General features: G+C 48.7%; 1 protein-coding gene and 1 long non-coding RNA gene across 4 annotated transcripts; one reads left to right on the plus strand and one right to left on the minus strand.

The window, feature by feature from the left end:
- Positions 1 to 30: 30 nt before the first annotated feature.
- On the minus strand, positions 31 to 8,381 carry ZFTA (zinc finger translocation associated). Its single transcript, XM_074336522.1, has 5 exons — positions 7,960 to 8,381; positions 5,334 to 5,831; positions 4,416 to 4,802; positions 3,645 to 4,205; positions 31 to 3,416 (listed from the first exon to the last, which is right to left on the minus strand). The coding sequence occupies exons 1-5, from the start codon at positions 8,096 to 8,098 to the stop codon at positions 2,956 to 2,958; spliced, it is 2,046 nt and encodes a 681-aa protein (XP_074192623.1). The 5' UTR covers positions 8,099 to 8,381; the 3' UTR covers positions 31 to 2,955.
- LOC109438192 (uncharacterized) lies at positions 3,087 to 27,585 on the plus strand. 3 transcript variants are annotated; one of them, XR_012497619.1, is made up of 4 exons: positions 3,087 to 3,225; positions 14,633 to 14,755; positions 25,270 to 25,509; positions 25,693 to 27,585. It is a non-coding gene; the product is annotated as an uncharacterized LOC109438192 (long non-coding RNA). The 3 variants fall into 3 exon arrangements; XR_012497618.1 differs by having other exon boundaries at positions 25,270 to 27,585; XR_002136356.2 differs by lacking the exon at positions 3,087 to 3,225 and adding an exon at positions 9,071 to 9,255 and having other exon boundaries at positions 25,270 to 27,585.
- Positions 27,586 to 27,640: the final 55 nt, after the last annotated feature.

Consider the following 27,640-nt stretch of genomic DNA (forward strand, 5'->3'; position numbering starts at 1 on the left):
TCCAAACTAAGGCTGCCGTGACCCTTAAGCTGGATTTTTCAAATTTATTCAACATACCTCTTAGGAAACTTAGGCTGAAATTAAAAAAATGTAATAACTGATGCAAACTTCACAAATACGCATACAAATGTTTGAATAATGTCACTAACATGGTATATAAATATGTATTCAGAGTAACATTTACATATTGGCCATAATAGCAAGCATACCATTAACGAAAAATTCATGAACTTGACCTGTTCAGACACCCAAGGCAAGGAGGCACACCTAGAGATGAGGACCCCCTGACCCCTAAGCGGTGAGGCCACAGCTAGCTACAAAATAGGAATCACTACAGTGGCACTTCCTAGATGACTGGTGCGCAGAACTTCAGTGAGCCTAATGGTCATCAGAGGGCTTATCAAAACAGACTGCTGGGCCCCACCCCCGTTTTTGGTTCAGTAAGGTGGGGCCCAAGAATTTCCAGTTCTAGTAAGTTCCTAATGCAATGCTGCTGGTCTGGTGGCCACTTTAAGAACCACTGGAGTGCTCAGGGCTGCCTCTCCATGAAGACACCCACTCCTGTCCTAAGGTTGCTCCCTGCCTATGGAGAGGAAAACCATTCCTACCTCGCTCTCTGCCCTGGCTTACCTGAATTTCGGCAGTGGGCTTGGGTGACTAGCAAACAAGTTGCCCCGATGTGCCTACTATTTTTGAACAGGCAGAGTAGCAAAAGTGGTAGAATACTCATTCTGGATCTGAAAACAACATGCGTGAAGGAAAAGAAAAGAATGGCAGTGCCCAGCCTGGTGCCATCCATAATCCCTGTTCTCAAGCTTTTAATACTGTCTCAAAAATCCTGGAGGTTCAAACAGTGGAATTCACTTTTCAGTCAACTGACAACCCACAGTATTTCCTGACTCCCTGGTGGCATCAACAATGGACACAATGTCAGAGCCCTTGCCCTACCCGGGAGGCCTTGGGCCAGGCAGCAGTCACCCCCACTTCGGTTCTGCAAGAGAAGGCTGCTGCCCACCCCCTCCAGCTGAAGCCCGTGGTGGCAAGAACTGCCCCATACTCATCCCAGGGAAGTGTGCAGTTCTGGGCTATCCCAGGTCACAAGTGCACTGTGATGGCCTGCAGTGCCCAGCACATGCCATCTTGTGGCAGGTCTAATGGGAAATTTTAACAACTTACCAGAGATTGGGAGGCAGTGTTGTGTAGTGCAAAGAAACTGAAGTAGTTCTTTTATTCTAGTTCTTGTATTGTGCCTACCTGGCTATGCGATCATTTCAGTTTCTGGGCTTCATTTTACCTATCTGTGAAAGGGATGGGGGGCAAATACTAGTTGATCTCCAAGGTCATTCCAACTGACAATCTTGAATTATATAAAAATGCTATAAAATCCGTGGTAAAAAATCCAATTCCCAAATCAGGAAGAGTCAAGGGGACTGGGCCTGAGGCACTTGAACCTTGGGCTCTGGCCTGGGGGTATGGGGAAGCTGGGATGAGAGGAAGGGCTTCCTCTTTGCTCTCTTGGCAGAGGCAGCCCCTGGCCCCAGGTGCTAGGGCCCCTCCCCCTCCTGGCCCAGCCCTCAAGTCCCAACCGCTGACCTCCCCACTCAGGCTGTAAGACCAAAAGAAGTGACCTGGCTATGTGAAGAGCAGATACTGGGGCCTGGCGACTCGAAAGGAGTGGCCTGGAGAGTCACACATTAGTATGGGATGTTTTGGGATCCTCTCATCCCTCCACCCACCCCCCGTACTCGCTCCTTCTTTTAGGTCCTTTCTCCACCACCTCACAGCTTATCTCTGATACACGCATAATAAATAAGACATTTGCACATAAGGGTGACTGGGACAGCTCTCTCCCCGCCCCTCCCCCTTTCATATAAAAGCATTAAATACAGTTTCAAAATAAAATACAAAGAGCAAAAAGGGCCTGATGTCGGGGGCCACCTGTTCTCCACAGGAGAATCAATCTACACATCCCTCTCGGACCTGCCTGGGAGATCGCGGGGCCCCTTCCCGGCACCACAGGGCCTGGCACTGTCGCGGGGAAGAGAAAGGAAGGCCGAGGCCCGGCCCCAGGCCCTGGAGGCTAAGAACGGGTGGCACGCCCACCGCGTACAAAAAGGGACAGGGAAGGGACGGGAATATACCACCAACTACCGGGACCTCCAGTGCCCCGGGCTCGGACCGACGAGGGCGCTAAAGCAACAGCGCCTAAGCTGAGGGATGAACGGAGGCCTCCGGAGCAGGAGAGGCGCAAAGGAAAAAAAGTGCTAATCCTTTTACAAGATCTCGGTCCGGCGGGCGCGGCAGGCGCCAGGAGGCGGGTGGGGCCGCCAGCATGCTGTCCCCACGGAGCCCGCCCCGGAGGAGGGCGCAGTCGGCGGGGCCCAAGCCCAGCTCCGCCCCGCCCCCTGGCCACCGCCCGCCAGCAGTCCGACGAGCTTTCCCCGCCCGACGGGCTCCCGGTCCCCGCCTTTCGTGCAGGCCTGTGTCCCCAGTCCAGGCCTCCGAGCGGCCGCGAACACCAGTAAGGCCAAGGGCAGTCAGCCCGACTCGGGCGCCGTGCCTGCTGGCGGGCAACGCTGGCGAGCTAGGCCCCCGACTAGGGAAGGGGTCGGCCCGGCCTTCCTGCCCTTCCCTCCATTCTCCTTGGGGTCTTAATACTGACTGTCGACGCCCCCATCCCGGCCCCGCACAGAATCGCCTGGCGGGGATGCTGCCGGACGCAGGCCGGGGCTGGAAGCGCTCCGTGCAAATGCCTGGAGGCCGCTGTGGCTTCTTGGGAAACGTGGGGCCCTGGGTAGGGAAGGCCAGGGCCCGAGGTCCGACTAGCTCCGGGAGCAACATGACACTCCACCGACCCCCAATCTCCGCCTGGCCCAGCCAGGGGGGAACAGGGGCAGCGCTCTCCCAGTCCGAGGCCGCCCCCGCCCTGCCCCGCCCGCGAGTCTGCCACGCCCGCTACGCCCGACACACGGCGCCCGCCTTCAGGTCCGCGCCGCGATCGCGCGGCGCCGGGGCGGGCGGCCCGAAGCCTTCGTGGCCGTAGCAACGCAGCGCCGCCTCCTCGTAGGCCTCCAAGATAGTCTGGCGCTCCTCAGGCGTGAAGTCCATGGAGAAGGGGTGCACCTGCAGGATGTGCCGCTTGATGGTGCTGACCTTCAGCGTGGCCAGCGCGCCCCCGCACACCATGCACACCAGGCCGCGCCTGCTGCCGTCGTAGTCCATCAGGTACTCGCCCCGCCAGCGCGGCTGGTAGTTCCGCCGCTGCTCCCGGCGGCGGGGGGGCGGGGGTGGGGGAGGCGGTGGCGGCGGGGGCAGGGGCGGGAAGGCTAGTCCCCTGGGCTCTTGGCTGTCCTCGTCGTCCTCTTCTTCCTCGGCAGGCCGCTCCGACGGCTCCGCAGGGGAAAGCGGGACATCGCCTAGAAAGGGACAAAGAACCGCATTGGAGTCGGTGGGGGGAAAGCAGCCCGGGTCCTGCATCTCAGCTTCGTAACCCTTCACCTTTGCCCTTCCGTCCCATCCTTCCCAAGCTCCCCTCCAACCTTACATTCTCACCAGCCCCTCTACCCAGTGGCTCCCCAAAGCACTCTTCCTGCCTGGCTGGGTCCCTCGCCCTCTCCACCATCTCTAGCCCTCCACCAGCGTACCCCACCACTCCTCCTCCTCCTCCTCCGGCTCCTCCTCCTCCTCTTCCCCTCCCCCCTCCTCGGAGGCTGCGGCTGTGCTGGGGGCGGCAGGGTCCCTGGGGGACTCAGGGCAGGGCAGCCCCAGGGCCAGCAGGTGGGCGGCCTTCTCGCTCCACTCCTGGGCGATGAGGGCTTTGACAGGCCCGCTGAGGCGCGTGGAGCCCGGGTGGCGCTGGCGGATGTGCCGCTTGATGGTGCTCATCTTGAGCGAGGCCAGCGAGCCCCCGCACACCATGCACACTAGGCCGCGCCGGCCGCCATCCAGCTCCATGAGGTACTCCAGTCGCCAGCGCTCCTGGTAGTGGCGGCGGAGGTCGCGGCCCCGTGGCGACCGGCCTGGGACCCCCACCCTCTCGCCCTCCTCCAGCTCCTCCTCCTCCTCTGCCGGCCCGGGCCTCTCAGGGACCCAGCCAGCCTCTTCCTTTACGTCTGGGGGGCTGAGATCCTGAGAGGAGGGGGCTCCAGCAGCGGGGGCTGAGTCCTGGCTCTTTCTGGTCAGGTCCTGGGGGACGAGGTCATCATCTGTTGGGGAAGGGGTGAGGGAGAGGGGCTCAGCCTGCTGGCTGGGACGCCCTTACCCACGCCGAGGACGTCCCTTGCTCCTTACTCCAGCCCCAAGCTAGAGGCCCCAGCCAGTGTGGGGCAGGGGGAGTGATTCCCTCCCGGTTTGGGGCACAGATCCCTTTGCAGCCCTTATATGATGGGGACTCGGCCCTAGGATGGGCCTCGCACCTGGTGGGGACTGGGTGAGCTCAGACACTGTCTCAGGCTGGCCACCCCAGGCCTGCAGCAGGGCACTGCGCTGGGGGCCGCTGAGCCCCAAGGAGCTGGGGTGCACCTCCAGCACGTGGGCACGGATGTCGTCCAGGTGCAGGCTGGGCAGTACCCTGCCACAGGCCATACACACCAGCCGGTTCCCCCGCGGGTCATAGTCCATGAGACACTCTGCCCGGAACCAGTTCTGCAGGGACTCCTTCAGCCTCCGTTCCAGGCGCCGAGCGCCCAGCCCCCTGCTGCCCCCGGCCCTTCGGGAGGCCCAGAGGCGCTGACGCCGAGCCCAGGGTGCCACTGAGCCCCCTCGTCGCCGGCGCCTGCCGCCCCCACCAGCTGGGGCTTTGCCTGAAAGGGTTGGAGGGAGGGAAGGAACTGAGATGCTGACCCTCTGGGGGAGCCACACACACACACCACAGCCAGATCCTCCACAAGCCTCTCCCTCACTCTGCCTCTGAGCCCCTAGCCTAACCTTTGTCCTTCTCTTCCTCTCCCCTCAAGTCTTAACTCCTCCATCTCCTAATCCTCCCGCACACAAACTCTAAGGCCCACCCACTCCTCCGCCAGACTCCGATTCTAGCCCCTTCTCTAGTCTTCACTGTCAGCCATACCTTTCCAGCAGCTCCTGTTCCCAGTCGCCCTTCCCCTCCCTAATCTCCAGCCTCTACTCTCCTTGATCCTTCTAAAACCACAGAATGTCAAAGCTGTCTGAGATGTCGGAGAACCCCTCGTCCCACTGTTCCTCCTCCACTGTTGTACAATAAAGACAATAAGCAGACCCCACCCAAAGGAAATCAGCTAGTTGGCCGAGAAGCCAGGGCTGTCCGCACTTGGCCCCACCTGCCAGCCAAGCCCCTGCCTCTCCATGTCCTGCATTACCTGGGCCCTTGGGTGGGCAAGCTTGGAGACTAGCCCCCTCCTCTTCGTCTTCCTCTTCTTCCTCCTCCTCCTCCTCAGCCCCCTGGGTCCCCAGGCCCTCAGCCTCTCCACAGGCCCCCAGCCCCAAGTGGGCATCCCAGCTGTTGCTGATGACTTCCTTCTCCCGGGGACTCCAATGCAGGGAGTAGGGGTGCTTTTGGCGAATGTGCCGCTTGATGGTGCTGAGCTTGAGCGTGGCCAGGGAGCTGCCACACACCATGCACACCATGCCGTGCCGGGCAGGGTTGAAGTCCATCAGGTACTCCAGCCGCCAGTGGTCGTGGTAGTAACGCCGGTGATCACGGCCCGGGATGCGGCTCTTTCCAGGCCTCGAGGCCCAGGCCTCACAGTGGTCTGAGTATTTCCTGCCTGAAGATGCTGGTCCCCTGGCCCTGGAGGAGGGCAGGGGGGCACTCCCCCAGGACCCCAAGGCACCCCCTTCCAGCTGAAGATCTTGCCCTGAAGAGGGGAAAAAGGAGGCAGTTTTTCAATCTCCAATTTCCAGGGAAAGAACCCAGGGCTTTGATTTTGCATCCTGAGAAAGGGAGGGGGAAAAGGGGTCTTTCAGGAGCAGGAAAGGGATGTCAACAGCAATAAAAGGGATGTCGGAGAGCAGGGAGTCAAAACACTGGCCCTTTACAAAGAGCGAGGGCCCTTTAAGAGAGAATCAAGAACAAAAGGATGTGAGGCGCTGTTGAGGGTCTAGCTCTGACTTTTTAAAAAATAAGGTGAAGGCCAAAGAGGCAGCTGACTCTGTAAGGCACCCTTTTTGGATGAAAGCTGTAGGGGTAAAGCCAGGAGAGCAGAATGCCGGGGCGGTTACAGCTGGAGCAGAGCAGGCAGCAGCGGGGCGAGAACAAAGGGGGCATCTGTCTGCATCCAGGGCTACACACAGGACCCACCCTCCTGAGGCCCCAGCCAGGAGGGCCCCACCCAAAGAGCTTCTTCATTTTTCCAACACAGCCTCCTAAAGAATCCCATTTTAGGGAGCATTGTCAGTCCCCAAACGTAGGCACACATGGGAAGAATCCCCATGACAAAGCTGTCAACCTCCAGGGAAAGAAGGTTTTAGGACCCTGACTTCCCCAGAGACTCTGAAAAGGGTTGGCAGGAGGGCCACCAGAGTGGCTACTGGAGATTCTGTAGCAGGGAGTGGTCCCCACCCCCAGGAGTCCATTAAGTCTTTCTGGGGATTTGGTTTTTGCTCTGGCAGCAAGTCGGCCAAGGCCCAGCATCAGAGGACGGGTACCAGAGAGGCCAGGGCAGAGCCCACTAACCCAGTGGTGTTCCCTTTCACAACAGAGGTCTGGAGCAGCCCCCCACCCTTCCTACACTTTGGACCCTATTTTATTTAGAAAAGGGTCTCCTGGCCACATAAGCTGAACGGACAGGTGTGGTCATTCTCCAAGTGGAGAATCTCAGGGTCAGGGAAACAAAAGACAGGATCAGAGAGGACTCCTGTCACCATTGGGTTTTTTTGTTTGTTTTGGTTTAAATAGATCCAAAGATAAAGCACTGGCTTCAGAGTTAAAGAGACCTGGGTTCCAGTCCTGGCTTCACTGGTAACTTACTCTGTGACCTCTGATAGGTCATGTTGCTCTCTGGGCCTAAGCTCTTTGTCTGCCAAGGCACTGGATAGCTAGCTGGTCTTGAAGCATCCTACCAGCGCTGGATCTATGTGAGTCTAAGGTGGACTAGCCCTTTAAGAGCCGAAAAAAGGGGAGGAGCTGAGATTCTTTAAAAACAAAAGAGGATGGGGAGTTTCTGGGAGGGGAGCTCCAAGATTGGGGCAGCCTCCCTAACCCTGACAGAACCTTCACAGGGTCTTAAGATTTTGACCCTGCAACAAGGGAATGAAGAAACTATCTCCTTTTAGAGGAGATGGGGAGGGCTGGATGGTCCCACTATAGCTGATAAATTGTGGCAAATTTTTCTGAAAAGATAGGAGGAGAAAACACGCGGGCAGAACGGGGTGTCTGCCTTTGTGGACGAGCCCATTCCTTTAAAACAGCCCGCGGTGGGGAAGGTAGGGGTGGGGCCTCCGAGGCGCAAGCTATGCTCTTTCCCAGGGAGAACGCGGGGAAAAAGAAAAAAGGGTTCCTGTCTCTAAGCAAGAGAGGGGCAGCCCGACTTAACACAGCGGAGTTCCCAGCTCCGCTCATCTGGGGGGGAGTCCCCGAAAGGGACCCATGGTCTGGGCAGACTTTTAAGAGACAGCTGACCAGGGAGACCACCTGGGAGTCTGAAAGAGAAAGGGGCGGGTACCGCAAGTCCAACAGCCTAGAGCCCGCGCCCGGTGGTTTGTGGCCAGGCCCTTTGGGGGCCCTCCGGACAGGCTGCCAAGGCGGGGGCCGCGGGGCCCTTTAAGGGGCAGGGGATCCGCCCAAGCCCCGCGGGCCGACCCCCGGAGCTGGGCGGGGGGCTCCCCCGCTGGCCCTGCAGCCGCGATCCGCGCCCGCCAGGTGGCGCCCCCGGCCGCCCTGCCCGCGTCCCCCCCTTTGTTCGGTGGCGGAGAGGGGCCCGGAGCCGCAGCCCTCCCCTCCCCCATGCCGGGGCCCCCACCCAAACCGCCGGCCCCTGCCCTTACCGCCGTCGTCCTCTTCGGGTTCTACGCCGCCACCTGATCCGGCGGGCAGCAGCCGTCGGCCCTGTGCTGAGGCCACTGCTGGCCCGGGGCCGCCCCAGCCGCCGCCGCTTCGGCTCCGGTGGTCCCCGCCGGGCTCCATGCGCTGCGCTGCGGAGCGGGGCCCCGGGGCGGCGGGGCGCGGGGCCGCGGGGCCGACGGCAGCCCGCGCAGGGTGCTCGGTGCACGGAGCCCCGGGGCGCGGGGCGCATGCACGAGGCAGCCGGCCGCACGGACGGCAGGCTGCTCGCTCGGCGGCGCGAGCTGGACCGGGGTGGGGATTCCTGTCTGGGGCCCCTGGGGCTCCTTTAAGGGCTCCTGGGTAAATTTAAAGGGGCCGCGCGCTATTTCTTTCTGCCAGCTCGCGGGGGGCTGGTGGGGAGAGGCGGGAGGCGACGAGCCCGGCAGAGCCTTAGCAGCCGGCGCCCTCCCCGGACGTTAGGAGCACGGACCTCGCCGCCAGCGCGGGCCCCCACCCCCGCCACCGGGGCTCTGGTCCGGGCTCCTAAAGGGTCACCGAGGTGGCGAGGGGCGCTGCGTCCGCTGCGACGCGTTTCCACCCATGCTCAGCTGGCAGCCACTGTCCCTACGGGGCATCTTAGCGCACAGGCGCCAGCAGGGGGTCGCCCGGTGAGACGCCCTCCTCCCGCGCGAGCTCGGCACGGGCCCCGGAGCAGACGCGACTGGCAGGGGCCCCAGATGGCTGCGGCCCCGTAGAGAGGGTGGAGCCGCGGGGGCGGCCGCGCCCCCTCCCGCGGGAGCTGCCCCGGAGCGCTAGGAGTTCGGGCTTCTCCATTGGAGGCGTGGACCAGCGAAGCTCCCCTGGAGCCAGCTGGGGGCGGGGGCCGCGGCCGCCCGCCCGCGGAGACTCGGGCCGGGAAGAGGGGTCGCGCTGGAGACCCGGGGAAAGCCGGCTACGCCGAGGCCCGATGCTGCAGGGCGGAGGTGGCCCCAGGATGGAAGCCGGAGGAGAGAGCGTGCGCCGCGGTGACTCAGGCTCCTGCCCCCGCAGGCCTGGGGGTACCAGACGAGGCCCTCAGGCCCCCCGCCCCGCTCGAAGAGGCGAAGAAAGCTAACCCTGGACGGGGTGTTGGGCACCTGGAGACGCGTGCCACCTCGGCTGGGAAGCGCTGGGGCGGACCCTGGCTGCGACCCCCCGGGGTGCCTCGGGCCCCCCAGTTCCCGGGAAGCGGAGAGAAGGGACTCCGAGAAGCAGCCGGGGGCGCGGCAACCTGGGGTCCTTCCGCGAGGACTGACTGGGTGAGCAGGTGCTCGGTTTGTCTGTGGTTGGTCGCCCACAACAAAAGCGATTCCTAGAGGTCCAAATGACAGGGTGCTGGAGGCCCTGTAGGGTCTAATTATCTAGAGGTAGGTTATTCCTTTTGCTGGAGAAGTCCCAGCAATCCTTTAGAGAAGTCACACTTCATAGATTTCGTTAGCTCACTCGACACCTACTGTGTGTCCGCCTGCTATTGGGAGCTGGGCACACAGCACTGAAGAAGACAGAGCAGTCTGATAATGTTTATGACTTAACAGGCACCCGCGGTTTATAAAAAGGCAACAATCCCAGCCCTCCGGGAGCTATGGGAAATATTAAAGACTTGGAACACAGGAAGTCTATCGCCTAAGTGTGAAGATGGGATGGGAACTAAATTCCTTAAGTCCCTGAAGGTGTCTGTGACCATTGGAGATGTCCCATCTCTTCCTCAGTCCCCATGATGATTTGCAAGACCTATCACCTTGGGTAAACTGAGTCTCGGTCCTGCATCTGTGCTATCGGTTGCTGGCCTTGCTCTGAGAGTGGAGCTGCACTTCCTCTCACCCATTGGGAGTAGGGGGCCCTGTACTGATGGGGTGCCAGATGAGGCCATGGAATGGGAGATTCCTTCACTCATGATGTCATTCTCTTGTGCCAGGCCCAGGGACACAACGGGAAAGTAAGACATAGACCCTGGTTTTCACGGGCCCCTAAGTGCTTTTTAAAGATACTGCAAAGGTAACCCATGGTCGGGGCTGGCCACTGTGAGCCACTTTGGTAAATGTCCTTCCACTTTCTTTTTAAGTGTATAAATAGGATAATTTTATTTGTTACCAAAAGAAAGCAATCAAAGCCACCTGGAGCCGTTTTTAATAACCTCTAGCACTCCTCTCCTTGCCCACATCCTGCGGATGTTCAGGACTGGCTCCAAGTTCCACAGTTCCAAAGCATTTCCCACTCACCATCTGATCCTTGCAGCCTCCCTATGAGGATGAAGCTTGTCTTTGCAGATGAAGAAAGGGAGACTCAGAGTCAAGAGTCTCACCCAAAGCCACTCATTCGTTATTTTCTTATTCACTTCTTCAGAAAGCATTTACTGATGCAGTCTGAGTACCTACCCCTGGGCTGGGGATATAAAGATTTAAAAAAAAACATAGCACAGCCCTGACGGGTCCTAGGAGCTCTCCATCTACTGGGTTTGCTGTGGGAAGGGAGCAACAGTAGCAACCAGGGCCATATCATGACTTCCATGGGCCCTGGGTACTTTTGCCTCCATGGGCATCTTCCTCTATAAAAAGAAAAAAATATTTAATGGATTTTTGAGGACCCTACAAATTTATTCTTTTTCTGATTTGAGAAAAAAACGTATTTTCTTTGACCCTTAAAGTTCACTTTTGTCTTCTGATTTCAAAATGAATCAAAAGGTTATCATGAGCCCTTAAAAGTAGTGTAGGTTCTAGGCACTGTGTCCCGGTGCCCAGTATTTAGCCGGCTTAGATTGCAATGCAAGGTGATCAGTACTAAGGGAGAGGCCACCCAACCTAGGAAGACTTCCTAGGGAAGGTATTGCTTGCGCTAAGTCTTGAAAGACCAGGAGGTGTTGCCAGGAGGAGAAAGGAGCAAGGACTTTCCAGGCGGAGGCCAGGAAAGCTCGGGGTGAAGGAAGGTTTCCGGTGGGAGAGGCAGAAGACGAAATGGAAATGAGCAGGGCAAGAGCCTCGGGTGGGGCGCTGAGTCCTGAAGGCAAGAGGAGTGCCTGGAGCCAGTGTGCGGAGCATTCAGGAGGCAGCCCTGAGGACACAAGGGAGGAAAGGGAGAAGAAAGAAGGGCCACTGTTCGAGCAGTCCACATCGTCACGAATGACCCATGAAGAGGAGGCCAAAGATTCGGGCAGGGTCGCAGCACGTCGTGGTGCAATCTTCACTGCACACAAGGGGCGCTAGAGAGGCGAGGAGGGGATGAGATGCCGCCTCTGCCCCCAGCTGAGCCACGCAACCTGGCGACTGCCAGGAGGAAAGGATACCTCTTCTCACCAAGGAGCTATCTGTTAGCCAAACATGTACCTGAAAGCTGCTTTCGCCCAGAAAGAGCATCTTTTCCTAATTCGCAAGCCCAGAGGGAACCCCCCCCTTTTAACCAATTTCTAACAAAGGCCCCTGGGAGGCTCTCGGTGGTCCCAAATTGAGGGTGGAATCTACAGGGCATGGTGCCTGATTGAATGTGATGATCAGAAAAAGGTCAGGCTAACTCCCAAGTATCTGGATTGGAGGGACAGGGATACAAAAAGAAAAATAGATTTAGGGGGTGGAGACAATTAGGTCACAAGCTGGGAACTTTGAAGCCTGTATCAAACCCAGAATTCCTCATTTTTGCACTTCGCCTCTTCCCCTCCATTCTCTGACTCAGATGCTTAGTCTACCGTCTGGTGTCTCCAGCACCAGGGTTTCTAAGGGTGGTTGTTCCCAGGAGACAAAGGCCAGCATCTTTTGAGGCGGAATCGGAGCCTTTGTTCCATGCTTCAGTGTGATTCCTTGGGCAGTCCCATTAAAGGAAGGGCCGTGCTGATGTCTAGAACCGATGAACTGCAAACATTGTTTCTACAGGAAGCTTCTAGAGCGGTAGATACAAAAACCTCACTATATCCAAATATGCCACAAAATCTGGATTCTACTTTCCAGTATGTCTCAGAACTATAAAACTGGTTCTGAAAAGTAGCCTTTCAGCATTCTCCAGAGAGCAGAACAAAAGTTCAAAGAACAAAAGTCAATTAGCCATAGAGCCTGTGAATGTCAAAGGGACTAGGCCTATAGATTGTAAATTAAATCATACCTTGTCATATTCCAAAGGAATTCCAAACCTAAAGACTATCTCCAGGCACAAGTCGAAACTTCAAACTTTATATGTGTGTGCTGGGGAATGGGGGAGAGGGAAGGGAGACATTTCAACCCCAGTCACTTAAATTTGAAAGTAAAGCAGCCAGTAGCTTTTCTTTCTTTTCCTTTCTTTCTTTTTTAAAGAGAAAACTGGCAAGCTGTTTCCCAGTGTTAATTTAATCAAGTGTTCAGAGTGGGTGACTAGGGTATGACATCCCAAGAGGGACAGTCACATATGGGAAAAGAGGTAATTTGTCCAAAAACACAACTAGTAAACGGTGAAAAGGAGACATAACCCCCAGCCTGCCAGTCTCCAAATCCTTGACACTTAAAAACACTTAAATTATAACATATTTCGGGGCAGCTGGATGGCTCAGTTGGTTAGAGTGCAACCTCTTAACAACAAGGTTGTCGGTTCAATTCCCGCATGGGAGGGTGGGCTGCGCCCCCTGAAAGTAAGATTGAAAACAGTGACTGGACTTGGAGCTGAGCTGTGCCCTCCACAACTAGTTTGAAGGACAATGACTTGGAGCTGATGAGCCCTGGAGAAGCATACTGTTCCCCAATATTCCCCAATTTAAAAAAAAAAGTTTTAGAAAAATTTCAAACATACAGAAAAACATATTTTATATATACAGAGGGTGCCAAAAAGATGTATACACGTTTTAAGAAAGGAAAAACTATTAAAATTGTAATACTCTATATAAACAGGTAACAAAAGATGAATACAAGTCATGTGTATACATTTTTTTTGGCACCCTTGGGATATATATATATTCAGTTTCCCCAAAAAATAAAACCTAGCTGCACAATCAACTCTAATGCATCTTTTGGAACAAAAATTAATACAGGACCCGGTATTATATTATATTATATTATATTATATTATATTATATTAAACTTGGTGTTGTAGTAAAATAAGACTGGGTCTTATATTAATTTTTGCTCCAAAAGACACGTTAGAGCTGATTGTCCAGCTAGGTCTTATTTTCAGGGAAACGCAGTATGTATGTATATACATATCAGCTTTAACAAATCTAAATATTTTGACATATTTGCTACATAACATTTTTTAAGAAATAAAATATCACAGAGACAATTGAAGCTCCTACGCAAGCCTTTCGCAAGCCTTTTTGCTCCACTCTCCTCCCTCCCTCCCCAAGTGAACACTTTCTGAAGCTGGTGTTTATCATTCCCATACAAGTTCTGATACTTTTACTGCCCACGTATCCATAAACAATATAAATCAATGACTTTTTTAAATAAATCAATGACTTTCATGTTTTTAAGCTTTAATCAAATGGTATCACTTGTTAAATTAAATAAGGAGGCTATGAGACTGAGGTGGCTCTAATGTTGTGGTGCTTATTGAGCAAACCAAAATCTAAGCCTTTAGGTACATCAAGGTTACAAATGTGGAACCTAAGGACAACAAATCACAATCAGCCAACTAGAGTTTAAGCTATAACCAATCAATCATTTCCTCCAGGAGTCCCCCCCCTTATCTACAGGGGATATGTTCCAAGATGCCAAGCAGACACCTGAAACTGTGGATAATACCGAACCCAATATATGCTACTTTTTTCTTTCCCCACCCCCTTTCTTCCGCCTCCCCCCCGCCACTCCGGTTCAAGCCGTTGTTTTGCAGTCTAGTTGTGTAGGACACAGCTCCCTGGCCCATGCTGGTATTATGAGCCTTGCGCTCCCCCTGGCTGAGGCGGTCGGTCGTTTGCCGGTGGGTCGTCAGTCAGCCGCTCACAGCAACTCACGGCAGCTCTTGCCGGCTGCCGGCCACTCACAATGGCTGCCAGCCACTCATGGCAGCACACAGTAGCCGGCAGCTGCTCACACCAACCTCCAACTGCTCAATGTAGCCCAGCTCCAGGGGGAGCTGTTGTTCACAATCTTAGCTGTAGAGAGCGCAGCTCATGTAGGAATCGAACCCGCAGCCTTCTGCATTAAGAGCTCAGTGCTCCAACCACCTGAGGCATCGGCCGGCCCACTATTTTTTTTCTTATACATACATACCTCTGGTAAAGTTTAATTTATAAATTAGACACAGTAAGAGATTGACATTAAGAACTAATAAAATAGAACAATTATAACAACATATTGTAATAAAAGTTATGTGAATGCAATCTCTGTCTCTCACTCTCTCAAACTTACTGTACTGTACATACAGCATGAATACACAGGACAAAAGGGATCACATCCTGAGCAGTGTGGAGTAGGACAGTGCAAGATTTTTATCACACCACTCAGAACAGCGTGCAGTTTAAAACCTATGAATTGTTTATTTCTGGAATTTTCCATCTAATATTTTCAGACTGCACTTGAGTGTGGATAACTGAAACCACGCAAAGCGAAACTGTGAATAAAAAATTTTTCCCAGTTCCCATCAGCAGAACACTTCTAACCACTCTGGTTTGGTGCTGCCTGATTCCAATTTATTTTTGCTCTAATAAACTCCTAGAATTTTAATATGCCTCAACTTATCTTTTAACAGTTCTGGTGTCAGAAGTGGGATCTGAAAAAGACCAAAAAGCCCCACAGGAGCAACCTGCAACTAGTCGAGTGTACCTGCGAAGCCCTTTGCGCACTGTATTCTCAATGCATCTGAAGGTCATGGGTAAGTCCCACATGGATCTAAGCTCTGCAGTCTTTGCATTTAAATGAATTTTCCAAACTTATTTGAGCATTTCTTTCTCTGGACTGGGTCTGGGGATGGCCAATTTATAGGAAACCAGACTGGGTTCAGTGTCAGACTGGGTATGACTTAAGCCGGACTTGGTCCAGTGGGAGGCCTCAGGTAATAAGGGGGGAAAAATGAAAAAATGGGTTCCTCTTAGTCCAAACAATCTGGGACTCCTCCATCTGGGACCCTGACTATATGTATACAAATTATGGGCTCAGAACCTATTTTTCTGAGCCATTGGGGTAACCTTACCAAAGATAATTTTAAATTACAGTGCCTACAGTGGGGAACTTTTAACCTAAATAAACGTATCCATTTATGAGGTGCTCTAGAGAGAAAAAAGTCCCGAATTTCTCCCAAACAATAGGGTGCATTTTTTTATTGGTATGCATTGGTATATTAGCTTCTAAGAAACTAAATAAATCAAAAATTGCCTCTTTAAAAAGATTCTTTGCAAAAGGCAGATGAAAAGCTTAAGCAACAAGCTGATGGTGAATCTAAAAAAAGTGTACACTGACTAACTTGACCCTGACTGTTCTGATCGCTCCTTCTCATTACTCTCCTCTCCCTAAATATTGTGAACCTACCAATCCCTTTACTTAATTACCTTTTCACGCTGAAGGTGAACTAGAGGTTAAACTAATGCCTTTTAAAGTGAAACCTTCTGCTGAGCCTGGAATACCAGATGTAACCATCCTTTTTCCTTGGTCAGTGGCTGAGCCTAGGTCTATCATCCAACATTTTCCAAAACCTAAAGACAATCCTCAAAAATTTTATGAGGAATTTAGAATTCTAATTGGAGCTTATGATCTGGGACTCCAGATCTCTATCAAATAAATCATTCATACTACATTAGGACCTAAAGACTCCCAAAAATGGATGGCCGAAGCCAAATGGGGAGATTCCCAAGAGCAATATTAAAGACCCACATGCTCCTCACTCAGCCAGGGATGGCCCAAAAGGCTCTTGAAAAATAGCCCAAGACCTACCTGAAAATATTGGTAAGTTATTTCCTCAAAAGACAGACTGGCCTGTCATTTAATATTGCAAACAAACAAAAAAGAAGGATGAACCAGACTCAGACTATAAGACACAACTGGAAACCCTTTTTGTGAAACATCCTGGGCTTTCTTGATTGAACACAAGCACAGAAAAATCACTGATTTTCTTATCCATTAGCAGACTGTGGCCCAAACTGAATAGCCTAATAAGGAGCCACAGGCTGGGCTGGGAAGCTGCCCTTCTTGCTGAATTAACAGCCCTAGCTGAACATTTGGAAAAATCCCTGGAGCAAGATAAAATTCAACAGCCAATAAACTTATGGCTCTGCAGTCACAACAGCTCCAAGGACAGAGAGGACCTCCACATAACACGTTTCAAGCCAGGACCTAGAAGTCCTCCACTCAGAACTATTGTGCACCAAATGGCTGCCTTCATTGTAAATAACCAGGGCACTGGAAAAAGGAATGTCCCCTGCTGAACCCATCATTTAATAGACCTCCATCTATTAATTCAGACTATTTTTTCCTTAAGGGGAAGCCTTAAAACATTTGATTAGTGAAATAATAATAATAAGCATTGATGGGGCTCCAAGGGACCCTTGGGTAAATTGCTCCCCATGATACCTTTAAATGAGGAAGGGGAAATGACAATAAAAATTAATGGAGAATCCAGTGCACTATTGGTGGATACTGGAGCCACTTTATCTGCATTAAATCCCACTTTCATGAAACAGCAAATTCCTCAGAGTAAAGAGAATATTTCTGTTGTGGGAGTTCCTAACCAAATTCAAAGGGTACCTGTGTCTAAACCAGTGGCACCAGGGCCATTTTGGGAAAACCATACTTTCCTTCTGCGTGATACTCACCCAGTAAAACTTTTAGGATGAGATTTACTTTCTAAAGTGAGAAGTTATATAAAATTTAACTCAGAAGAAGAAATAAATGACCTTAGAATTTCCTGACCCTCCTGAACCTGAGCTGCTCTGCCCTCTGCAAGCAGGAATTGATGAAACTGAACCCTGTAATATGAAAGCTCCGATCTCCCAGCAGGGCCTGAAGGCCGTGAGCGTCTCCTCAACCACTAAAATTAAGAGTGCTGAACACATAGAAATCCAAATAGATCATTCCAAACCCCTGCCTAAATCTCCTCAGTATCCACTAAACCAAAAGCTATCCTAGGGCACTTACCAAATACCATGTTTCCCTGAAAATAAGACTGGGTCTTATACTGTATTTCCTCGAAAATAAGATGAGGTCTTATATTAATTTTTGCTCCAAAAGACGCATTAAGGCGTATTTTCAGGGGATGTCTTATTTTTTCATGTACAGCAATCTACATTTATTCAAATACAGTCATGTCATCTTCTTTTGGAAGATGCGTCCATCTGGCTGAGGATCTTAATTGGGGCTTATTTTTGTGGTAGGTCTTATTTTCGGGGAAACACAGTATAAAAGACTTAATTAAGCCAGGACTTATAGTTCCATGTACTAGTGCCCATAACACTCCAATCTTACCCATTAAAAAACCAAATGAACGAGGTTGGAGATTTGTCCTGGATCTGTGTGCAATTCATAAAACTGTGATACCACGGTTCCCTATAGTTTCAAATCCCATATCTTGTTACCTAATGTACCTACAGACTTAGAAAGGTTCACAGTGGTGGATCTTTGCCTAGCTTTCTTTAGTATCCCAGCTGACAAAGAGAATCAACATGTATTCGCCTTCACTTGGAAAAGCCAACAATGTAATGCCACAAGAGTTCCCTGAAGCCCTATCCTATTTTTCACAGATTTGGCAACCTTATAGTTCCCTAAGAACTCTACACTCATTCAATATGTAGATGACTTATTGTTAGGTTTCCCTACAAGGGAAGACTCAGAAGTAGATTTATCTGTGACAGCGATTAGCTTATAAAGGCCATAGGAAGAAATGCAATTCTCCAAAGTGAAGGTCCACTGCTTAGGAGTAATGTGACTGCTGAAGGCATTTCCCTCTCGCCCGAAAGAATAAATACCATCCAAAACATCCCCATACCTACAATTAAACAACAATTAAGGGGTCTCCATAGATTTGCAGGATATCATAGATCTTGGGTTCCAATTTTTACCTGATCACAACTCCCCTGTGTGAGCTTATAAGGAACTCAATTCCAGAGTCCTTACCCTGGGAAGATAATCATGAGGAAGCCTTTAACTAACTTAAATTAGCCCAGAAACAAACTCCAGCCCTAGGGTTCCCAAATTATACTAAATCTTTCACCTTATTTGTCCATGAGTGTGATAAGCAGGTGCTAGGAGTTATACTTCCTAATTCCTAAAATTTTAATATCATTCAACTAAATATAAGAGTCATCTATAGACTACTTCACCCAGTAGCAGAGTACACATTCTTCTCAAGTTCTCACATGGGACATTCACTAGGATAGACCACATTCTGGGCCATAAAACACACCTTAACAAATTTAAAAGAATACAAATCATACAATGTCTACTCTCAGTCCACAATGAAATTAAACTAGAAGTCAATGACAGAAAGTAACTAGCAAAATCACAAAATATATGAAGACTAAACAATACACTTTTTAATCATACATGCCTCAAAGGAGAAATCGCAAGAGAAATTTTTAAATACTTTGAACTAAATGAAAATTGAAGCACAACTAATCAAAATTTGTGGGATGCAGCAAAAGCAGTGCTTAGAGGGAAATTTAGAGCATTGAATGCATATGTTAGAAAAGAAGATCTAAAATCAGTAATAGAAGTTTTCACCTGAGGAAACCTCAAAAAGCAGAGCAAATTAAACACAAAGTAAGCTGAAGAAAAGAAACAATGAAAATTAAAACAGGAAATCAATTGAGAAAATCAATGAAACCAAAAGCTGATTCTTAGACAAGATCAATAAAATTGATAAGCCTCTAGCCAGGCTAACTAAGAGAAAAAGAGAGCGCACACAAATAACTAATATCAGAAGTAAAAGAGAACATCACTACAGAGCCCAGAGACATTTAAAGGATAATAAAGGAATTCTATGACCATCTCTATGTGCACAAATTTGATAACCTAGATGAAATGGACCAATTCCTTTAAAAACACAATGCACCAAAACTCACACAAGAAGAAATAGATAATCTGAATAGTTCTTATCTATTAAAGACATTGAATCAAATCATTAATAACCTTCCAAAACAGAAAGCACCAGGTCCAGATGGGTTCACTGGTGAACTCTAACATTTAAGGAAGAAATGATGCCAATTCTCCACATCTTTTTAGTGGATAGAAACAGAGAGAATACTTCCTAACTCATTCTATGAGGCAGCATTACCATAATACGAAACCAGACAAAGACTTTACAAGAAAAGAAAACTACAGATCAATGTCTCTAATGAACATAGATGCTAAAAATGTCAACAAAATATTGGCAAATCAAATCCAACATTGTGATAAAAAAGAACAGAAATTAGAATCAGGCCTACAAATAATTCAGAAATTGTAGTAACTAGACATGGACTTTATCATTAATACATCAAGGAAAGAACAGGAAGAGAAACTGGATGAAAAGATGTAGCAAAATTTCCATAGGGAGTCATACTCTATTAGAAAAAAATAGTGAAACGGACAAATATATAATTTCTGAAATTAAGAACTCTTGGATGGATGTAGTAGCTTTGTGCTGTGTGTTTGGCTAAGACGGAACTACATATCCCCAAATCCCCTTTCCCATGTGGTCCTGGGTTATGGTAGGACCAAAAAGACAATTGTGGGAGTTTGGGAAGGAAGAAGTGATGAAGCAGTCATAGCACTTTGGTTAAAGATGCCAGTGGATCGCAGATTATCCAGTCCTTCTTTCCAATTACTGGCCCTGTTAACCAACAGGGACACCCAGGCCAGCACCAGATGCAGAGGCAGCAGCCTTCCCTGGATATCTGTACCAGCTATGCTTCCTAGTCTAAGTCTGGCAGGTGGCTATGCCTGATTTCCCAGATCCCTATGGTGCCTACTCTAATACATTGCCTCTTCTCTCTCAAACTGTCTCTATAGCCTCATAGGATAGTCTTATGAGCAGCACCCTGAGGAAGACAAACCCTGGGTATCATTTACAAGTGAGATGGCATAATATTTTGGCACTGTCTGAATACGCATGGCGATGACACTACCATCCCAGTCAGGGTTGGCCCTGAAAGACAGTAGAGAAGGCAAATACTTCCAGGAGACAGATCCTCCAGAGGTGTGCTTCATGGCTTTTTTTTTTTTCTTCCCCTAGAAATAGAGATAGTCAGAGGTATAGATCTACACTGATTCATAAAGAGTTAATGGTTTGGGGCCAGCCCGGTGGCTCAGGCAGTTGGAGCTCTGTGCTCCTAACGCCAAAGGCTGCCAGTTCGATTCCCACATGGGCCAGTGGGCTCTCATCACAAGGTTGCCAGTTTGATTCCTCGACTCCCACAAGGGATGGTGGGCTGCGCCCCCTGCAACTAACAATGGCAACTGGACCTGGAGCTGAACTGCGCCCTCCACAACTAAGATTGAAAGGACAACAACTTGACCTGGAAAAAGATCTGGAAGTACACACTGTTCCCCAATAAAGTCCTGTTCCCTTTCCCCAATAAAATCTTTAAAAAAAAGTTAATGGTTTCGTTGGTCAGGGACTTGGAAGAAACAGGATTGGAAAATTGGGAGTAAGAGGTCTAGGGAAGAAATAGGTAGGGAGCATTTGATATCTTGCTCCCCAGCATATGTTGTCAGTTTGGCTCAAATAAACTCTTATAAAAATTCTAAAAAAAAGAAAGAAAGAAAAGAAAGAAAGAAATAGGTTGGATGGACCTCTCTGAAGCAGCACAGATTGTGAAGAAGATATTTTGTTTCAGGTGAACGCTCGCTGAGAAGACAATCCACTAAAAATGGGCAAAGGACTTGAACAAGTTCATCCAAAACAAAAGGATATTCAAATGGCCAAGAAATATTTTTAAAATGTGTTCAGCATAATTAGTCAGCAGAGAAATGGAAATAAAAGTGCAATGAGCTACAACTGCACACTCACCAGAGTGGCTCAAATTCAAACAACAGACAATAAAAAGTGTTGGTGAGAATGTGGACAACTGGAACCCCCTTACGTTGCTGGTGAGGTGGTAAATTAATACAATCACTTTGAGAAAAAGTGCTTAGAAGGCCCTATGATCCGGCAATTCCTCTAATGGCTAGATGCTCAACAAAATAAAAGCATATGTCTACCAAGAGATGTGTACAAGAATGTTTTTCTTTCGTGGACTCAGATGGCTGCCACAACTTGAAGCTTTTCACCCTCATATGACAATATCCAAAGAAGGAAATAAAGAAGGTGGGCAGAGGCTTCTCCTTGATGGTCTCCCTCATTTCTCAAGAGACAAATCTTCCCCAGGAGCCCTCTAGCAGACTGCCCTTTAGATTCTCATTGGCTAGAGCCAGGTCACATGCAGACCCCTAAACCAAACACTACAAAATATAGGGGATTCCGTGCTTGGGTTAGACCAATAGGATTCATCCCCTGAGTCTGAGGGAGGGACTTTCTTTCCCTTAGCACCTTGTTGCCGAACAAAATTTGAACTCAGTTAGGAAGGAAGAAGAGGGACATAGTTATCTGATAGGCAGGTGATGGTAATGCCACATCCGTCTTCTATAATAATATCATCCTAAATATCCTTTGAGAACTCCTATACATCATTCTCAAAAAAAGGAGTTCAAAAGGGGTGACCTCACCCCCGAGCATCAGAAGTGGACAAGAGTCACAGTGGTGGTTCAAGAACAGATCCTCCCTAATAAAAGGCTTTTCTGAACTTTTCTGGAATTTACTGGACAAGTTACAGTCACTCTCTGTTGAGTTTGCTAAACTAGTACTACATCTTAAACCTGAAATCACTCTGGTGTTCATCTCTACCTCCACATTGTGCATTCTGCCCACAATAATGAAGCCAATGCAGAAGATATCACCTGGAGATGAGAAGAAATGACATTCCTGAAAATATTATGTGTTCTCCCGAATCCAGCTGGGCTTGAAGTCAGTGTAGCTTAGGGCTTTTCAGATACATGGGCCAATACTTTCTCTTTTTCACTTGACTCAGTTTGCGTTTGGTTTCTATCATCTGCAATGGAAGAGTCCAAAATAATAATAGGAGACAAGCAGGGTCCAGATCGTGAAAGGCTTGAATGTGAGGCTAAGTTTGGACTTCATCCTGGGGTAACTGGGAACCATGGGTGGGTTTTAAGGGAAAGACATGACCAGAGATATGAGACGTGGTCCCTGTTGTAGGAATTGGGGAGCCCATCCCTCTGCCCAGATCTACCATGTTATACTGCTTAAAGCAGGAAGAATTACCAAACCCTAACCCAACCACTATCAACTTGATCAGAGGGAGACTCCAAATCAAAATAATTTTTTGAAAACCAGTACCACTTCGTGGGTAATAAACCAAGCAGCCATTGGAAGTGGGTATGCATTTATCATGCCCCCAAGACCCAAGCAGTGCAGGAAGGAATAGTACTCTCTGAAAAGATGTTGAGAGCCATATAAACAGGGGGGAAATGTCCTTATTGCTTCCAGAAGCTTTTTTGTGGTTTTTGAAAGATGTGCTTACTTGAAAGGAAACCTAATAAGGGAACCAGCAGGCCCTGCAACGTGCAGTCTTCCAACTAAGTTCACATTGGTGAGTCTACCACCCTCATCCGTGAGGCCATTCGTCACCCAGAGCTTGCTGGGCTGGCAGGAAGTGAACATCAGCGTCCTTCCAGCTGAAGCCCAGGACCCAGCTTTAGACAACAGGATGCAGGAAGGAACCCAGAAAGGGGTGGAATCTTCCTTAAGAGAGAAGTTGTCCTGCTTAGAGACTACGAAGGAAGTTCATGTACGCATGCAGGGTGACCCTGAGGACCAGAGAGCCAAGTCAGAAGAGAAAGAGCATTCGTGAAGATGGAGATGAAGAGAAGGCCCAAGCCATGCAGCATTTTTCTATGAATCAAGGGGATGTGTAAGTGAGCCAGAATCATAATCTCTGCTCCTCTTATAATGGAAATTCCTTCTGAAAATGCCCTAAATCTGTGTTTTGCAAACGTTTTGTGTGCATAGGAATAACCTATTGGGCTTGTTACAGGTATAGATGCCTAGAATCTTTCTATAGATTCTGATTTAGTAGAAAAAGTGGACAGCAGTTGGTATACCTATTCAGCATCCTTCACCCCTTCTTTTGGTATCCTTCGGGGAAACAACATGGGGGACAAAATACATAAGCTTCTGTCCCGGTTGGTCACTGATGGCCCCTTAGGCATCATTCCACCCACTTCTAGGACGTACGTGTGTTAGTGCTGGGTAGGTTCCCACAAGTGTCCCACGCTAAGATGTCAGAGAAACCCCGGAGCATGAAGCAAGAGGCACAAGGTATGAGCAAGGTATAATCAGGTTGTACCTTACACAAAGTTGACAAAGCCTATAGAACTAGTTATGGCAGCAGTGGCCTGAAAAACATATACGGCTGAGAGGATTCAAAGTAATGCACAGGAGGTTTCCTGTATAGTCCATTTCTTGAACTCTCAGATCGGCTCAGACCCTCCATTAAGTCAAGTGCATTCCAAGAAAATTCATGGAATAAGCTATATTCATTATCTTCCTCCTCTCTTCCCATTCACAATTTCTCTCACCTACACCCAACATTTCCTTGTCTGGTAAGTGACCCTGAGGCAAAGAAAACACCACCATTAATGGTAGCACTAGTGGGGATTTGAACCTACACAGATTGTCTCCAGAACTTGGGCTTTTAACAACTGCAACGTTTATAGAACAGTGTTGAGGAAAATTTTAAGGTAGGTGGAGTCCAGATTCAGTGAGAAAGAATGCCATTACTGCTTAGAGACGTCTGCCATGAACAAGGAGGTTGGTAGATACACCACCAAAAGCACAAATGACCAAAGAAAAATAGCTAAATTGGACTACATCAAAATTTAAAACTTTTGTGCTGCAAATGACACCATTAAGAGAGTAAAAAGACAACCCACAGAATAGAAAAAATATTAACCAACCTTATAGGGGATAAGTATCCAGAATATATAGTGAACTCTTACAATTCAATGATACAAAGACTAAAAACCTAATTTAAAAATGAGCAAAGAATTTGAATAGCAGTTTTTCCAAAGAAGGTATACAAATGGCAAAAGAGCACATGAAAAGATGTTCAACATCATTAGTCATTAGGAACATGCAAATCAAAACCTCTATGATATACCTCTGCGCCCCCACTAGGATGGCTATACTATAAAAGAAGGACAATAATAAGTATTGGCAAGGATGTAGAGAAACTGGATCATTCTTACAGTGCTGGTAGGAATGTGCCATGCAGCAGCTGTGGAAAACAGTTTGGAGGTTCCTCGATAAGTTAAACATAGAATTATGATATCACTCAGCAATTCCACTCCGAGGCATGTACCCTAAATAATTCAAAACAGATGTCCAAACAAAGACTTGTACATATAAATGTTCATAGTAGCACTATTCGCAGTAGCCAAAAGGTGGAAGCAACCCAAATGTCCATCACTGATGAGTGGATAAAAATGTGGTAGACACATACAACAGCAATAAAAAGAAAAAGTACTGATACATGTTACAACAAGAATGAACGTAGGAAACATGCTACTTAAGAGAACCAGTCACAAAAGGCCATACGGTATGATTCCGTTTATATGAAACGTCCAGAATATGTAAATTTATACAGACAGAAAGATTAGTGGGTGCTATGGGGTGGCAGGGACAATGGGGAATGACGGCTAATGGGTATGGGTTTTCTTTTAGGAAGGATGAAAATGTGCTAAAATTAAGTTGTAGTGATGGTTGTACAACTCAATGAATTTGCTAAAAACCATTGAATTATATACATTCTTACTATTTTTTTAAATTTTTGTTGGAGAATGTTGGGGAACAGTGTGCTCTTTCCAGGGCCCATCAGCTCCAAGCCAAGTCATTGTCCTTCAATCTAGCTGTGGAGGGCGCAGCTCAGCTCCAAGTGTAGTTGCCATTTTCAATCTTTAGTTGCAGGGGGCGCAGCTCACCATCCCATGGAGGGAATTGAACCGGCAACCTTGTTGTTGAGAACTCGCGCTCTAACCAACTGAGCCATCCAGCTGCCCCTGAATTGTATACTTTCAATGAGTGAATTGTTTGGAATGTAAACTATATCTCAATAAGGCTATTTTTGAACACCTGAAAATCTCACATCCCAGGAAACCCCCCCTATCACTCAGGCAAACCAGGAGGGTTAGTACCCCTAATGCGATCCTCATCCATATAAAATATTTTTCAAAAAAGGAACAAGGGGGTTGAGGGAAAAATGCATGGTCTGGAGTGTTAGCTTTTTGCTGTGGCAATGCCATATAAACACAACCCTGAAACGTGGTCGTTTATAAAAGCAAACATTTGTTTCTTGCTCACAGGTCTGTGGGTCAACTGTGCCACTACTGGGCCAGCTGGGCTCAGCTGAACTCGCGTGTCTCTGATTCTAGGACCCAGCCTGAAGAGGCAGCATTTCCCTGGGGCATGCTCTTCTCAGGCTGTTGGTGGAGGAGGCCAAGCCACCCCCTGCAAATATGCATGAAGCCTCAGCTAGGATATGGATTACTTCATGGCTGCTCGCAATTCCATTGGCCAACCTAAGTCACATTGCCAAGCCCAAGGTCAGTGTGTTGGGAAAATAGTCACTGCCGAATGAGAGACACTGAAGTCTGCAGGTAATGGAGCTGGAGGGTGGGGGGAGTAGAATCTAGGATGCTTGACTTTACAGTGCGAAAGTGAAATACATTCAGTAGAAATTTTTGAACTTTTTGAAATTTGAATTTTGATTTTTTTTCCTGGGCCAGAGGTATGTGGTACGATACTCCGTCATGATGCCGGGCAGCGGCAGTGAACTGCAGCCCAGACAGCCCAGTAAGCACGCTGGGAAATAACCAATACTCTACAGTGTACTATCTTGACACTGTTTTGTGGACATTGTGTTTTGTATTTTCACATCCCATCATGTCTATAAAATGCCTATCTGTGTCTCCTGCTTCTGGTGAGAAGAGGAAGGCTGTGATTAGAGATGAAACTCAAGGTAACTGCCTAACTGTAGGCTAATGTGTGTTCTGAGCACCAATGGCCACACCAGAGGCACATGTGGGCAGTGGAAGAGAGACAAGGTTTGAAATTTACAGAGCTAGACACTAATCTATGGGAAATAGTGGCCACATCTCCTTCTCCTGGAAAAAGGCCATCTAGAAGGAGAGAATAAGGCTGATGCACAGAAAGAGGCAGAGAACAGGGTGGAAGGAATGCCCTGGTGGCATTAGCATCCTAAGTCCGTTATTCCTAAAGCCTGCCTGTGTCCCTGACCTTCCCACGATTGGACAGTCAGCCCTTCTTTGAATTCCATAAGCCAATAAATCCCGTTTTGTTTGAACAAAATCCCAAAAGTGTGGGATATGCAAACAAGCAATTACAGCATGCTGTGCTGAGTTTCGTAACAGAGGTGTTCCAGCTGACTCATGAGCTAAGAGAAGGGGACCCCCTGACTACATGTAACTGAATAAAATTTCCTCCAGGAGTCAGAGTCTACTAAGTTTTAGGGAATCAATAGTTCAAGCAGTGAACACTACTATGACATCTTTGTTAGGTCGTTATTTTTCTTCTTTTGGATGATTTTAAGGTGACTCTTGTTAATAGGATTACTGAGCTAAAGAGCACGGGCATATATTTATTATGGCTTATGTAGACCACTACAAAATGCCAAGTAAGTTAGGAGGGAAGCGACACCCTCCCATACTTAGACTTCAAACAGCCTTCCACTCATTTCGAGCTTTGTCTAGTCTTATTTCCTGCAGCAGCCCACTCCCCATCCTGTCTCATCACTGAGGCCCTAAGATGCCTCCTACAGTAAAAGCTGTACCAAAAGGAAATGTTTCATCCCAGCTTGGGCCTCCAACCCAGGGGTCATTATGGAGAGTGGCCTCGAGCAACTGATTGCTGAAACAGAGGTAATTCATCCCACCTCTCCTATCTCGTCCATCCTTCCTGTTTTAGGAATCTCATATTTCAAGGCCAAATTTGTTTTGTTGAGTTACAGACATACTTGTCTGGTAAATCTGTACCCTCTTCCCTCCACATGGGGCTATCTCAGTAATTAAGATTCCAATTCCTTCCACAAGTATTCATTTAGCACTATGTAGCCAGTGGATGGAAATTCATAATAAGTCCATCTAAGAAAGTCTGGAGTCCCCTTCAGATGCTGGGCACAGAGAGACCACTCAGCAGCAGGTGTGACGGACGAGCCCCACCTCACAGACAGAATTGCTGTGACTTCAAGTCCTTTGATCTCAAATGACTTGTTTCTCTCAAATTCGGTATCTTTGTGTACATACTGGAGCTAGTAATATCTATCTTTTCATTCATTTAACAACTGCTTAACGCTCAGTAAGAGGCAGCGTGGTGCTATAGTGGAAAAAGCAAGGACTGGACAGACAGAACCAGAGTTGCGTCCTCCTTTTGCAACTAACCGCATTTCATTAAATCTAGACCATCACAGATTGCAAGATGAACCATTATTTTATGTACCCCTAAGAAAAAAATGCTGCCAAATTCTGACTCAGTGATTTCCTAGCTTTTGGAATTGTGTTTTATGGTTATTAAAAGAGCTCTGTTAGACTGATATTTTGACATAGATTTTTATTACACATCACTCTGCATATAAATAAAAATGAAAATGTTAGCAAAATAAATTGGTGAAGGTTGCCAAAGCCCTCTGATCAAAGACCACCAGAAACAAACCTGTAG

This window comes from Rhinolophus sinicus, linkage group LG06 (genome assembly GCF_036562045.2).
Source record: "Rhinolophus sinicus isolate RSC01 linkage group LG06, ASM3656204v1, whole genome shotgun sequence".
Lineage (NCBI taxonomy): Eukaryota > Metazoa > Chordata > Mammalia > Chiroptera > Rhinolophidae > Rhinolophus > Rhinolophus sinicus.